Source organism: Oncorhynchus nerka, linkage group LG15, assembly GCF_034236695.1.
Source record: "Oncorhynchus nerka isolate Pitt River linkage group LG15, Oner_Uvic_2.0, whole genome shotgun sequence".
Lineage (NCBI taxonomy): Eukaryota > Metazoa > Chordata > Actinopteri > Salmoniformes > Salmonidae > Oncorhynchus > Oncorhynchus nerka.
The window spans coordinates 71,993,503-72,008,190 of record NC_088410.1 but is presented as its reverse complement, the minus strand read 5'-3'; the positions used below and the strand labels follow the sequence as shown (position 1 = coordinate 72,008,190).

The following is a 14,688-nucleotide window of genomic DNA, read 5'->3' as shown; positions in this document are numbered from 1 at the left end:
ATGGCAGATATTATTAAGGAAAAAATGCTGTCCCAATTTCTCCACAGTTTATTAGTCAAGACAGCCACCAGAAAAAGTTTCCTGAACACAACTACCCTCAATTCATTGAATTTACATTAAGTGATATAATAGGACCAAAATCATAATCGGCACTTTTTTTGTAATTTCGCTAAAGCACCAATCTGAAAACCTACATCTCACTACATGTTAATTAGCTAACTGTATACGGCACATTTGGTAAAAAGGCAACAGTCAGTGGATATAGTCGATCAGATGTGGGCTCTAGACTAGCCAGGGTTGTTGAGCCATCTAGCGGAAGTAATTGGGGCACTCGTGGGCCACAAGGTCCCAGGCATGTTTGAATGCCTCCACCACACGATCATCCAGAGGTCCCTCCTCAGAGGCAGAAAGGTTTTGATCTAGCTGCTCCATACTGGACATCCCAATGATTACACCATCTCCCAAATCACCCTGGAACAGTGGAGACAAAGCCCAGGTACAAGATGCACAGCAGTTAACAATTAACACTACATACACCACACTTTTTTGATTCAACTTATGAAGATTGTTTAAATAGTACTGCTGACATTGAGTGAAATGTTCCTTTTCACATTGTAAAGAAGAAGAAAAAACATTTGTAATCATTGACTTATTACAGGCAGGCCAATTCTGATCTTTTGCCCAATTCTGGAAAAAGAGCTGATCTGATTAGTGGAATTAGTCAATTACTGGAAAAAGGTCTGAATTAGGCTGCCTGTGTAAATGCAGCCAAAGTGACCTAGCTGATAGTGAGTTGTCCCTGTTCATTATTGAATGTGGTCAGTTACCTTGAGGTGGGAGTGGTGGTACATCCAGCGGAGAGCAGCAGATGTCATGGAGGGTTTGTTTGAGCCATACGCTGTCTCCATGGCCTTCTGAACAAGGTCTATCGCCTGGAAGTGGCTCTCCTTCCAGTACCTGACACACAACACAAATCATCCAAATGTAATGTTTAATTGTATCTAGTGTAAAGCTAATCTGGACAAATCATGTTAATGTAACTACTGTGACCATACTAGTTTTAATACCATTTTATTTTGTAATCTCACCTGTCTCTGTAAGCACCAGCCCAGTTGTTACCAAAGAAACGTCCTGAAGGCTGAGAACCTTCTTTGTCCTGATAATGGTACTTCCCTGTGAGAAGGCCCCCTGGTTGCACAGAAGAACAGAGTGAATGTTAAACCATGTTCTCACACTAGACATTGAGATTTTTTATTATCCTCAAAATCTTGCCATTTTAGAGGCGTTATAAACTCAGCAAAAAAAAGAAACGTCCTCACGCTGTCAACTGCGTTTAATTTCAGCAAACTTAACGTGTAAATATTTGTATGAACACAAGATTCAACAACATACATAAATTGAACAAGTTCCACAGATGTAACTAACAAATGGAATAATGTGTCCCTGAACAAATGGGTCAAAATCAAAAGTAACAGTCAGTATCTGGTGTGGCCACCAGCTACATTAAGTACTGCTGTGCATCTCATGGACTGCACTAGATTTGCCAGTTCTTGCTGTGAGATGTTACCCCACTCTTCCACCAAGGCACCTGCAAGTTCCCAGACATTTCTGGGGGGGAATGGCCCTAGCCCTCACCCTCCGATCCAACAGGTCCCAGATGTGCTCAATGGGATTGAGATCCGGGCTCTTCGCTGGCCATGGCAGAACACTGACATTCCTGTCTTGCAGGAAATCACGCACAGAATGAGCAGTATGGCTGGTGGCATTGTCATGCTGGAGGGTCATGTCAGGATGAGCCTGCAGGAAGGGTACCACATGAGGGAGGAGGATGTCTTCCCTGTAAAGCACAGCGTTGAGATTGCATGCAATGACAACAAGCTCAGTTCGATGATGCTGTGACACACCGCACCAAACCATGATGGACCCTCCACCGCCAATTCGATCCCGCTCCAGAATACAGGCCTCGTGTAACGCTCATTCCTTCGATGATAAACGCAAATCCGACCATCACCCCGGGTGAGACAAAACCGTGACTCGTCAGTGAAGAGCACTTTTTGCCAGTCTCTGGTCCAGCAATGGTGGGTTTGGGCCCATAGGCGACAGTGTTGCCGGTGAGGACCTGCCTTACAACAGGTCTACATGCCCTCAGTTCAGCCTGTTGTGGACAGTCTGAGCACTGATGGAGGGATTGTGCGTTCCTGGTGTAACTTGGGCAGATGTTGCCATCCTGTACCTGTCCTGCAGATGTGATGTTCGGCTGTACCGATCCTGTGCAGGTGTTGTTACACGTGGTCTGCCACTGCGACGACGATCAACAGTCCGTCCTGTCTCCCTGTAGCCCTGTCTTAGGCATCTCACAGTATGGACATTGCAATTTATTGCCACAGCCACATCTGCAGTCCTCATGCCTCCTTGCAGCATGCCTAAGGCACATTCAAGCAGATGAGCAGGGACCCTGGGCATCTTTTGTTTTTTTTCAGAGTCAGTAGAAAGGCCTCTTTTTAGTGTTCTATGTTTTCGTAACTGTGACCTTAATTGCCTACAGTCTGTAAGCTGTTAGTGTCTTAACGCCAGTTCCACAGGTGCATGTTCATTAATTGTTTATGGCTCATAGAACAAGCAGTGTGTTTAAACCCTTTACAATGAAGACGTATAGTTATTTGGATTTTTACGACTTATCTTTGAAAGACGGAGTCCTGAAAAGGGGACGTTTCTTTTTTTTTGCTGAGTTTAGATGCACAGTACCTGCTAGAGGGTTGTATGCATAGAATCTGATGCTGTAGTATCTCAGACATGGTAGCAGTTCTGTCTCCACCTGTCGTGTGGTGGCATTGTACATTCCCTACAGAAAGGCACAGTTATTTGGTATTTTATTAGGATCCACATTAGCTGTTGCAAAATCAGCAGCTACTTTTCCTGGTGTCCACATGAAACATTACATAATTCAGAACATTAATAGACAAGAACAGCTCAAGGATATAACTACTTTTTTTAAGGCACACGTAGCCTACATATCACTGCATACAAACTATCTAGGTCAAATAGGGGAGAGGTGTTGCTTTAGCTGTTTTTTGAAACCAGGTTTGCTGTTTATTTGAGCAATATGAGATGGAACGAAGTTCCATGCAATAATGGCTCTACAATACTATGCTTTTTTGAATTTGTTCTGGATTTGTGGACTGTGAAAAGACCCCTGGTGGTGTGTCTGGTGGGGTAAGTGTGTGTGTCAGAGCTGTGTGTAAGTTGACTATGCAAACAATTTGGGATTTTCAACACAACATTTCTTATGAAAAGAAGTCATGCAGTCAGTCTCCTATACTTTTAGCCAAGAGAGACTGGTATGCATAGTATATATATATCATCCCTCTGATTACAATGACGAGCAAGACGTGCCACTGTTCTGGGCCAGCTGCAGCTTAACTAGGTCTTTTCTTGCAGCACTGGAGCACACGACAGGACAATAATCATGATTAGACAAAACTTGCTTTTTGGAGTGTGGTGTCAAAAAATAAAGGATAAACAGCATTTAGAAGTTAGTTACTATTTAATAATATGATGTATTTTGAATGAAGGCAGTGTGGTATGTGACAGATGCAGACTTCCCATGTGTGTTACCTGATAAACAGTGGGAAGAATCCAGTTGTTGTGTCGGCAGATGGTAAAGATTTCAGCCACTTCCCATGCAGCATAGTTTGATAAGCCAAGCTCCTTAAATTTACCCTGAAAACCAACATAGCAATAAATTACATGTCTACAAAAGAGCCAGGTGGTGTGAAATATGCTTCAGGTGCCTGTATTACGGGGTGGGTGTGAGGAGAGTTGCCCTCCGGATCAGTACCTCTTTGTAGAGCTCATGGCAGGCCTGCAGTGTGTCCTGGATGGGGTTCTGATGGTCTGGAGCATGGAGGTAGAAGAGGTCCACACACTGTGTACGCAGTCTCTTCAGAGAAGTGTCCAGCTGAGAACGCACACTCTCTGGTTTCAGGGTCTTTCCTTCCCAGGGGTTGGCTTTGGTGGCAATGCTCACTGTAGATACAGGCAATAAACACAAACATGGCTGATAAGATCCAATCGGGTCATAGAACATGTGTAAGAAGTCATACTGGTAATGTAGCAGTGGTTTGTAACATTGCAGTTTGTTATCTGGGCACACTTTATGCACCAGTATGATTGAACTGTTAATGCACTCACCGATGTAACTACAGTTACTGTTATTACTAGTATGCATGGAATCTGGTGAAATAAAAACACTTGCAGCAGTGCTACAACATAGCATACTCAGATTATAATGTTACTTTTGTTGACAATGTTAGTATACTAGACAGTAGGCTATTAACGCTGTGTTCGTTACCCGTTTTGGGTAGATTCATTCCCCCAATGATAGTTTCTGCCTGTCCGTCTGTGTACATGAAGGCAGTGTCCAAATCATTGTGGCCGCGCTCCAGGTAGGCTTTCACCATGTTTGTGCTTGTCTCCGCGTCAGCACGCTCCCCAAACGCCATCGATCCCAGTAGTGAAATCGGGCGTTTCAATTGTGTTGATCCGGTCGAAGACATGTTGCGATGATGATAAACAATCAACGGTAAATACTTGGATCCTGAAGCGAGTCTTTGTTGAAATATACACAGGCCTACTCTTGCTCCCAAAAGCATAATAAACCGCGTTGTGTCAGCTGAGCACAGGGCAAATGACGCGCAAGCTGACAGTAGGGGAGTGTGTTAAAGTTGCAAAACGCTTTCGTGTACGTAAAATGGGTTCTCATTGGAGCAGGAAGTACAGTGAAGAGTTCAGTTACCTCCGTTCGACAATGATTTCCAGGTTCGGGAGTCTTTCTATCAATAATTTGAATTCCTACACTAGGAACAGCGTGGTCCCTAATGCAGTTCTCATTTCAACCAGATGATGTCAGCAAACTACAACAGATTCCACTGAAGTTTAATTCAGAACTTCATCAATGACATGAATAGATCTTTTCCCTAAATACTGTAGCGACCTTAACCCAACACCTAGCGACCTCGTCAAGCGGTTCGGACCTCTTGGCGAAAGGTGATGGACAGTCGCTGGATCCGGGTCGTGTCCCGGTCGGGGCTACCCCTTAAATTCGCTACACTGGTGTCAGAAGTGGGATGGGTCCAGTGACTGTCAAGCTAACACCTTAACCGTTACGTCAGGAGGTCCGAACCTCTTGACAAGATTGCTAGGTGTTGCGATAAGGTCGCTACATTACCCCCCTCCTTCAGAGAGGAGTGTACACGTGAGAGACTTGTTATAGAGAAGAGTGGGGACACGCTTTGCAGAAGGAAGGGGGTAATGATCCGCCCCTTTTCCCCAAAAATGTTCTCCTAAAATTATAGACCCAAATATATACTGCCTGTTGCTCAGGACCTGAAGCAAGTATATGCATATTCTTGATACCATTTGAAAGGAAACACTTGAAAGTTTGTGGAAATGTCAAAGGAATGTAGGAGAATATAACACATTAGATCTGGTAAAAGATAGTACAAAGAAAAAAACAACTGTTAAAAAAAATGTTTACCGTCATCTTTGAAATGCAAGAGAAAGGCCATAATGTATTCTTCCAACCCAGGCAATTTAGATTTTGGCCACTAGATGGCAGCAGTGCATGCACAAAGTTTTAGCCTGATCCAATGAAACATTGCATTTCGGTTCAAAATATTGTTTCAAGACTACCCAAATGTGCCTAATTGGTTTATTAATAACTTTTCAAGTTCAAAACTGTGCACTCTCCTCAAACAATAGCATGGTATTCTTTCACTGTAATAGCTATTGTAAATTGGACTGTGCAGCTAGATTGACAAGAATTTAAGCTTTCTGACAATATCAGATATGTCTATGTCCTGGGAAATTGTCTTGTCACTTACAACCTCATGCTAATCGCATTAGCCTACGTTAGCTCAACCATCCCGAGGACGGGACACCGATCCTGAAGTACCAACACCTAGCGACCTTGTCAAGAGGTTTGGACCTCTTGGCTTAACGGTTAAGGTGTTAGTTTGACAGATGCTGGACCCGAGTTTGAGTCCCGTTCAGGGCTACCCCCCCCAAATTTGCTACAGTACCAACATAGCTTATATAACATAGGCAACAAGGCTACATGACAAGCACCAATTTCAACCAATGTGTTACTGTTTAGCAGATTTTAATACTATCTATAAACTAATCATTAAACGCGTATAAACTACTTATAGGCCTACCCTTAATAAATATTTTATAAAGTAGGCCTATAACTATCCTGTGTTACAGCTTTGCCTTTATTAGGGAAACACATCTTGTACCCCTCACATACTTTCCCACATTCATCTCATGAGCCTTCGCTCCTAGCTTATAAACCTGTCATTTACACAGGTTACACAGGCTACACTGTTTACTAAATACATCACATAGTCCTCTAATGTTGATGTCAATGTGAGGACTTCAGCATGTTTGCAGAGTCATGGCCTATGCCTATGGAATACTCTGTGCCATTGTGTCACTTCCTTGTCAACAGAAGTCAGCACTAACAGTACGTAACTATTCGGCCTATAAGAGCACCGTATCAAGACGAGGGATAATCCCACATATACACATTTCTTTTCTCCAAGCTCTCACTGAGACAGATGGAAACACAATGACTAAAACAGTAAGTTATAATACTCTTATTATATTCATATTTCATTTGGTAGGCTATTTCAAATTAAAATACCCCTGCAAAAATGCCAATTATGTCAGGAGAAAGTCTTCAAATTATGTGTAGGCCTAACTATTGCAGAACAATCCATGGTCCCTGTGTGTGTAACCATTTCAACCATTGCAGTGGTAATTAGACCATGGCTGGTATTGACCCTCTGGGCCTTTGGTCATTAGATTAGATGGAGAGCAGCAGTAACTTTGACCCATCTGACCACAGGCAGCATCAGCTGTGTCCTGCACACTGACCTGTGCAGCTTGACCACCCACAGTCTTCCTCCATAACTCACATAAGTGGCATATCTCCCCCTTCTCTCTCTGCTCTATTGCAACTATAGGTTCCTCTTTGGGTAGGATTAGGCAGCAGTGGATACCAATAACACATTGCCCCTGAATGTAAAACTGCTCTGTTCTGATATGTCATTAAGATGTGTGTGAAGTGTGATGTTGTATGTCTGAAATTACTTGTTGATCTACCTGCTGCCAAATATAGGCATACAATATAGGCATAATTGTATTGTAGCCTAAGGGGCCCTCACATCAATTCACAAGGCTTTCGACTCTGTCAATCACTGTATTCTTATCGGCAGACTCAACAGCCTTGGTTTCTCTAATGACTGCCTCGCCTGGTTCACTAAATACTTCTCAGATAGAGTTCAGTGTGTCAAATCGGAGGGCCTGTTGTCCGGACCTCTGGCAGTCTCTATGGGGGTGCCACAGGGTTCAATTCTCGGGCCGACACTTTTCTCTGTATATATCAATGATGTCGCTCTTGCTGGGGGTGATTCTTTAATCCACCTCTATGCAGACGACACCATTCTGTATACATCTGGTCCTTCTTTGGACACTGTGTTAACAAACCTCCATACGAGCTTCAAAGCCATACAACACTCATTCTGAGGCCTCCAACTGCTCTTAAATGCTAGTAAAATGAAATGCATGCTCTTCAACTAATCGCTGCCCGCACCCGCCCGCCCGACCAGCATCACTACTCTGGACGGTTCTGACTTAGAATAGGTGGACAACTATAAATACCTAGGTGTCTGGCTAGACTGTAAACTATCCTTCCAGACTCACATTAAGCATCTCCAATCCAAAGTTAAATCTAGAATCGGCATCCTATTTCGCAACAAAGCATCCTTCACTCATGCTGCCAAATTTATCCTCATAAAACTGACTATCCTGCCGATCCTTGACTTCAGCGATGTCATTTACAAATTAGCCTCCAATGCTCTACTCAGCAAATTGGATGCAGTCTATCACAGTGCCGTCCGTTTTGTCACCAAAGCCCCATATACTACCCACAACTGCGACCTGTATGCTCATGTTGGCTGGTCCACGCTATATATTCGTCGCCAAACCCACTGGCTCTAGGTCATCTATAAGTCTTTGCTAGGTATAGCTCCGCCTTATCTCAGCTCACTGGTCACCATAGCAGCACCCATCTGTAGCACGTGCTCCAGCAGGTATATTTCATCTCCAAAGCCAACACCTACTTTGGTCACCTTTCCTTCCAGTTCTCTGCTGCCAATGACTGGAACGAATTGCAAAAATCACGGAAGTTGGACCCTCACTAACTTTAAGCGTCAGCTGTCAGAGCAGCTTACCCGATCGCTGCAGCTGTACACAGCCCATCTGTTGTAGCCCATCCAACCAACTACCTACCTTATCCCCATATTTGTTTTTGTTTTTCTGCTCTTTTGCACACCAGGATTTCTACTTGCACATTCTCATCTGCACATATATCACTCTAGTGTAAATTGCTAAAGTGTAATTACTTTGCCACTATTGGCCTATTAATTGCCTTACCTTTCCTTTGCACACACTGTATACAGATTTTTCTAATGTGTTATTGACTTACGTTTGTTTATCCGATGTGTAACTCTGTGTTGTTGTTTTTGTCACACTGCTTTGCTTTATCTTGGCCAGGTCGCAGTTGTAAATGAGAACTTGTTCTCAACTGACCTACCTGGTTAAATAAAGGTGAGAAAAAAAACATGAATGTCTGAAGAAAATAATACAGTTTTAACTTGCAACATGTTACAACACCAGGACATTTTGGGGGAAAAAGCTAACATCTCTGTTACTGTCCCAATCCATTCCATTGAAATGATCCATAATCTCTTCAAACAATCTGGACTCGGCGGTAGACATAACACAGTAAATGTAAATCCGGGACACTCCAATTAGTATGATATGTTACGAAATACAATTAGTATGATAAGTTACAAATTCCAATTTGTTGTTAGCTAGGTGGGTAACGCGAATGCTAGCTAGGCTAGTTTAGCTAGGTTAGTGTTAGGAGGTAGGCTAGGGGAAGGGTTAGCTAAAATTCGAAGTAGTTGCAAAGTAGCTGAAAAGTAGTAAGTAGTAAGTAGCTAATTAGCTAAAATGCTGAAATTGTCCATGAGGATATCCTCCCATCTACCCACCCCGACCAAATACCATACTTTCGTTTTAGCTTTAAGTAACCTTCTGTACTATGTAAACATACCAAACATACCAAACTTTAAGTAACCTTCTGTACTATGTAAACATACCAAACATTTGATTGTTGTAGGTTTACTTTTACTATTTTACGTCTAGTCTATGAGACCAGACTGCTTTGATTTACTCTTATAAGCCATTGCGCGCGCATGTGCGTTCAACATCTGCATGTTGTAAACCAGTTAGGAACGACCTCCAAGCACCACTCTGTACGGGATGTATGACTGCATCACTTTTGGAATTAGAAGGTGTTGTACTGACACTTCTCACTCTCTGGTAGATTTTTTTTAGTGTAACAGTGAAGCCTTCTTCCAATATTTTTTCAGTAATTTGGCTACGGATTTTTTTGTGCATTCTGTCTTTTTTCACTAAAACGTGTCAATACCACTACATTTCTGCGCTTTAATGCATACATATTGATACATTCAACACAACTTGGAAATGGATTGTATCTTCGTTTTAATAGTTTTTCAATACTTACTTATCGATGGGATATACGCAGTGTCCAGCTATGGAATTCTCCTACCATACATGTAAGTATTTTTTACAAGCTGTCATTTTTACTTGATAATACATATTTTAGTCACAGTAACCTACATGATAAAACATTTCTGGTAAGAGTCATGTCACTTGCTACTGCTATTAATTTGAGTTTAAAACCATATAACCAGAATCCAATATCTGTTGACATATCAAACTACCGGTTAATAGGATTATTTTAAAACTTTCACAAGTTGAAATATGATATTTGTTTATCAATTAATTAATTTCATGTTTCAATGTTTTACTCAAAAGGTGTTTGCATTGAAAGAAGAACAATGCGTTCTATACCTGGGCTTGTATAAACCTGTAGTTAAAACGACACAGACAACAATCACTGTTAACTCTTAAGGCTGTATTTTGTACATTTCACAGAAAGGTATGCACCTGGAGCTATGATGCACCTGGAGCTATTCATAAGAATACTCTACTGTCTTTCTCAAAATGCACAGTAATGTTATTACATAATTACACATGATCTCGGTGTGGATTAATGAGGCAGGAAGCATTCCTGAGATGTTCCTAAGTTTTCCATATAATGGAGAGCATTCCAAAGTAACAGGTGAGATAGGTTCCCGAGATGAGGTGCTTCTGATAAGTCTGACTTCATTATAACTCTCTGTTCAGTTGTAATGGCCGTGTCAATGTCAGATAGGGAAAAAGAATGGGAATTTTCTCAGAGGGACCATTGCCGGTCTTGGAAAAATAGATACAGTATCAGCATCACAAACTGAATATGATCACAGACCTATCAGACATACACACTATCCCAGAGATGAGACAAGGTTGGACATGGAATGAATGAGCTACTCGTAAAGGATGAGACTTCTCTCAGACGTACTGCAGTTTCTGCTACTGGAGAGGTACCAAAACACTGCTTAATGTTACAGGGATAGTATGGCAGCTTGAGATGGTCTTAGAGACTACAATGCAGGGAATATGGTACGATGGGATCTATGACACTCATGGCACCTGGCTTATGGCACCTGGCTTATAAAACTCAATAACAAGAGGTCCAAATCAGTTGGTATGATCTTGTTATTCTGCTCTCCTTTGGTCAATGTTTTGATATACTGTAGTATCAGGTAAAGTCTTAGTGAATGTTTGTTTGATGTCTTGCTGCAGGCAGTGTCTTGTGCTGCCCTGCTTAGGGGTCAAACATTAATGCATGGAGAATTCCCCTTAAGTCTTAGCAGACAGCACAGGCATCTCAACACAGTATTAACCCCTATGGAATCCTTGTCCATTTATCTTTACTGGTTCATCCTTCATAACACCCTCTTACTGTAAACCAATAAAATGACAGAATATGACAGAATATTGATTTGTTCAATGTTTTTTGCCACTGGCCTCTTTCAGGCCCAACGTGTGTGTGGAGCGGGATGTGACGCTGGTTGCCCAAAGGCAGCCGTGTGTGCAGGCCTTCACGCGCATGGTCAAGGTCTGGAAGCAAGGCTGCCTAGGACAGAACTGGTGCATGGGATACGAGAGAAGGTGAGTCCTACTTTTCATTCAGCCATCTCTTCATCCATCCATCCATCAATCAATCCATTCTTCTATCCATGTATTCCTCCATCCATTCCAAAAGCAACACTAGTTATTCACCTGTCCAGTTTTCTGTCCTTCTCTTCTGTACCCATCAGCTCTGTCAGCCTTTCACATACTCATGACTCCTATGTTTGTTCTGAGGAATTTTTCAGGAATGCTATTCTGTAGATAGCCATTATATTCTATATTGCATGTATTGCCTATGGATAATTCTGTGTTGTGCAGTTGTTGCTGACTCAGTCTTAACAGTAATCAAATCATGTCAAAGCTGTTTAAGAGTGCCATCCTCAGCCCCCTAAATCTCAGTCAACATCTCTCTCCTCTTTTCTGTCTCCTATCCTTTTCCCTCTCTTTTGTTCTTTAATCAGGGTCTTGTAGGCCTCTCATATAGCACTAAGTGCAAGGTATAGCCACAGCTCTCCTGGAGGGCTAGCTAACCTATCTATTTAGCCGAGGCATCTCCAAAGGTCAGGTACATACCTGTGAGGAAGAGTCCTGTGGCTTACCCCTGACTCACTCTCTGGGGAGTTTCTCAATGTGCTATTGAGGCGCGCTTTCTCCATATATTTACCACAATACAAAGACGCAGGCAGCTTTGAAGGTCGCCAAACCCTTAATTACACGGTGTAAACAAAATTACGCATAATGACTAGTAGCCGTGAGAGGGCTTCTAAACTACAGGGATAGACACCGTACTCTGAAGTATAGTCTACCAGTCTTGCACATTGAAATGGACGACTTAAAAGACTGGGAAAATGTTTCCTGATTATTATACTGTATGTGACTTAAAAGAGTGGGAAATGTTCTGTGATTATCGTAGTGGATCTGAAGGTTTTTTCCCCCTTCTTACTCATTGAACCTCATCAGCAACCTAGCCCTCCCACTCTCAGGATGGCAAACCCCTAAGAACAGACTACCCTCTCCACCCTCCCTAAGAACAGACAGAACAACCATGACATTGTGCCATACATCTGAACCTCTAATTATTGTATAGACGTGTTTTATATAGTGTAGCTTTATATGATCTAGTTTGTATCCTTTGATAATGTTATGTCTCCTTGATAACAGGACGGCATACTACACAGCATATAAACAAATCTACAGACAAGACTTCCAGACCGTGTATAAGTGCTGTCCTGGATGGTCTCAACTCAACGGAGAGGCTGGCTGCTTGTATCGTAAGTCTTTCCCTTTTCTTCTATTGCTTCATATTACTGAGGTTTCTGTTGTTAAAGTATCACAACCACCTAGTGTTTCAGAGAGGGATCTTCTGTTAATGTGGGAGGGAGTGATTGTTACCGTTATCAGGATACAGACAGTGTACAGTCGTGGCCAAAAGTGTTTAGAATGACACAAATATTAATTTCCACAAAGTTTGCTGCTTCAGTGTCTTTAGATATTTTTGTCAGATGTTACTATGGAATACAGAAGAATAATTCCAAGCATTTCATAAGTGTCAAAGGCTTTTATTGACAATTACATAAAGTTGATGCAAAGAGTCAATATTTGCTGTGTTGACCCTTCTTTTTCAAGACCTCTGCAATCTGCCCTGGCATGCTGCCAATTAACTTCTGGGCCACATCCTGACTGATGGCAGCCCATTCTTGCATAATCAATGCTTGGAGTTTGTCAGAATTTGTGGATTTTTGTTTGTCTACCCACCTCTTGAGGATTGACCACACGTTCTCAATGGGATTAAGGTCTGGGGAGTTTCCTGGCCATGGACCCAAAATATCGATGTTTTGTTCCCCAAGCCACTTAGTTATCACTTTTGCATTGTTCATCACCAAACTGTTGCTGGATGGTTGGGAGAAGTTGCTCTCGGAGGATGTGTTGGTACCATTCTTTATGCATGGCTGTGTTCTTAGGCAAAATTGTGAGTGAGCCCACTCCCTTGGCTGAGAAGCAACCCCACACATGAATGGTCTCAGGATGCTTTACTGTTGGCATGATACAGGACTGATGGTAGCGCTCACCTTGTCTTTCCCGGAAAAGCGTTTTTTTTTTCACTGTGCGTGCAGATGCACTCACACCTGCCTGCTGCCATTCCTGAGCAAGCTCTGTACTGGTGGTGCCCCGATCCCGCAGCTGAACCAACTGTAGGATACGGTCCTGGCGCTTGCTGGACTTTCTTGGACGCCCTGAAGCCTTCTTCACAACAATTGAACCGCTCTCCTTGAAGTTCTTGATGATCCGATAAATGGTTGATTTAGGTGCAATCTTACTGGCAGCAATATCCTTGCCTGTGAAGCCCTTTTTGTGCAAAGCAATGATGACGGCACATGTTTCCTTGCAGGTAACCATGTTTAACAGAGGAAGAACAATGATTCCAAGCACCACCCTCCTTTTGAAGCTTCCAGTCTGTTATTCGAACTCTATCAGCATGACAGAGTGATCTCCAGCCTTGTCCTCGTCAACACTTACACCTATGTTAACGAGAGAATCACTGACATGATGTCAGCTGGTCCTTTTGTGGCAGGGCTGAAATGCAGTGGAAATGTTTTTGGGGGATTCAGTTCATTTGCATGGCAAAGAGGGACTTTGCAATTAATTTCAATTAATCTGATCACTCTTCATAACATTCTGGAGTATTTGCAAATTGCCATCATACAAACTGAGGCAGCAGACTTTGTGAAAATTAATATTTGTGTCATTCTCAAACTTTTGGCCACGACTGTATGTTTATTAGTGTAAATCAATCTTTACGGGATTGACGCCCGCTTACACGTGAGTGGAGGTGATACTCTATAGGCTAGTGAGAGGAAGGAAGGGTACGTCAAACCCATCGCCCTGGGTCGGGAGCCGACGGTGGTTGGGAGAGCATTGAGGAAGAAGTCATAATGTCAAGAGGTACTTGGAGGTATCTCTACCCGATTAATAGTTGTAGCAGTCTTGAAAGTATATTTTATCTACTTTTGAAGAACTACTAAAACAGTGATTTAGTCAGACAGCTCTGCAGCATGGGCATCTATGGCAACTTAATGCTCACGGGGTACCCTTTTCGCTAACAAGGGGCACTTGGCTCATTGGGGAGCACATAGGTAATGTTAGATGGTTGGCTGGCTGCTACTGCCTGAGCAGCGATGAGATGATGACTTAAAAAATTAAATAATAAAGTTGTCCCCCCCAAAATATTATATACACAATTCAAGGTCATATTTCATAATGCATTTAATGTTAACAAATAATAATCTAAATAAAAAACGTGATTATAAAAATAAATAAAGAACGAAACCATAAAAAGCACTAATCACTTAGCACTATCAGTGCAACAGTTACTGTGACGTTCACAACCGACCAGACACTGGGTGAAAGCGCCAATATGTAAAGTCAGTTTGAAAGCTCATAAATTACTGTTGAAATTTTTGCTGAAACCGGCTTTGTATTGCAATGTCTTGTTTTAAATTCTGCCAAAGATGATAGTGG

At 42.3% G+C, this 14,688-nt stretch overlaps 2 protein-coding genes across 2 annotated transcripts in view; one reads left to right on the top strand and one right to left on the bottom strand.

The window, feature by feature from the left end:
- Positions 1-32: 32 nt before the first annotated feature.
- akr7a3 (aldo-keto reductase family 7, member A3 (aflatoxin aldehyde reductase)) lies at positions 33-4,806 on the bottom strand. Its single transcript, XM_029683446.2, has 7 exons — positions 4,352-4,806; positions 3,839-4,026; positions 3,616-3,720; positions 2,746-2,842; positions 1,089-1,188; positions 828-957; positions 33-471 (listed from the first exon to the last, which is right to left on the bottom strand). The coding sequence occupies exons 1-7, from the start codon at positions 4,650-4,652 to the stop codon at positions 310-312; spliced, it is 1,083 nt and encodes a 360-aa protein (XP_029539306.1). The 5' UTR covers positions 4,653-4,806; the 3' UTR covers positions 33-309.
- Positions 4,807-9,359: 4,553 nt separating this feature from the next.
- The window catches only part of LOC115142332 (multiple epidermal growth factor-like domains protein 6), a 98,184-nt gene continuing 92,855 nt past the window's right edge, over positions 9,360-14,688 (top strand). Inside the window, exons 1-3 of the mRNA XM_029681734.2 lie at positions 9,360-9,707; positions 11,074-11,208; positions 12,331-12,440. Coding sequence (XP_029537594.2) covers positions 9,616-9,707; positions 11,074-11,208; positions 12,331-12,440 — 337 coding nt within the window. The 5' untranslated portion in view covers positions 9,360-9,615. The remainder of the gene's footprint in view (positions 9,708-11,073; positions 11,209-12,330; positions 12,441-14,688) is intronic.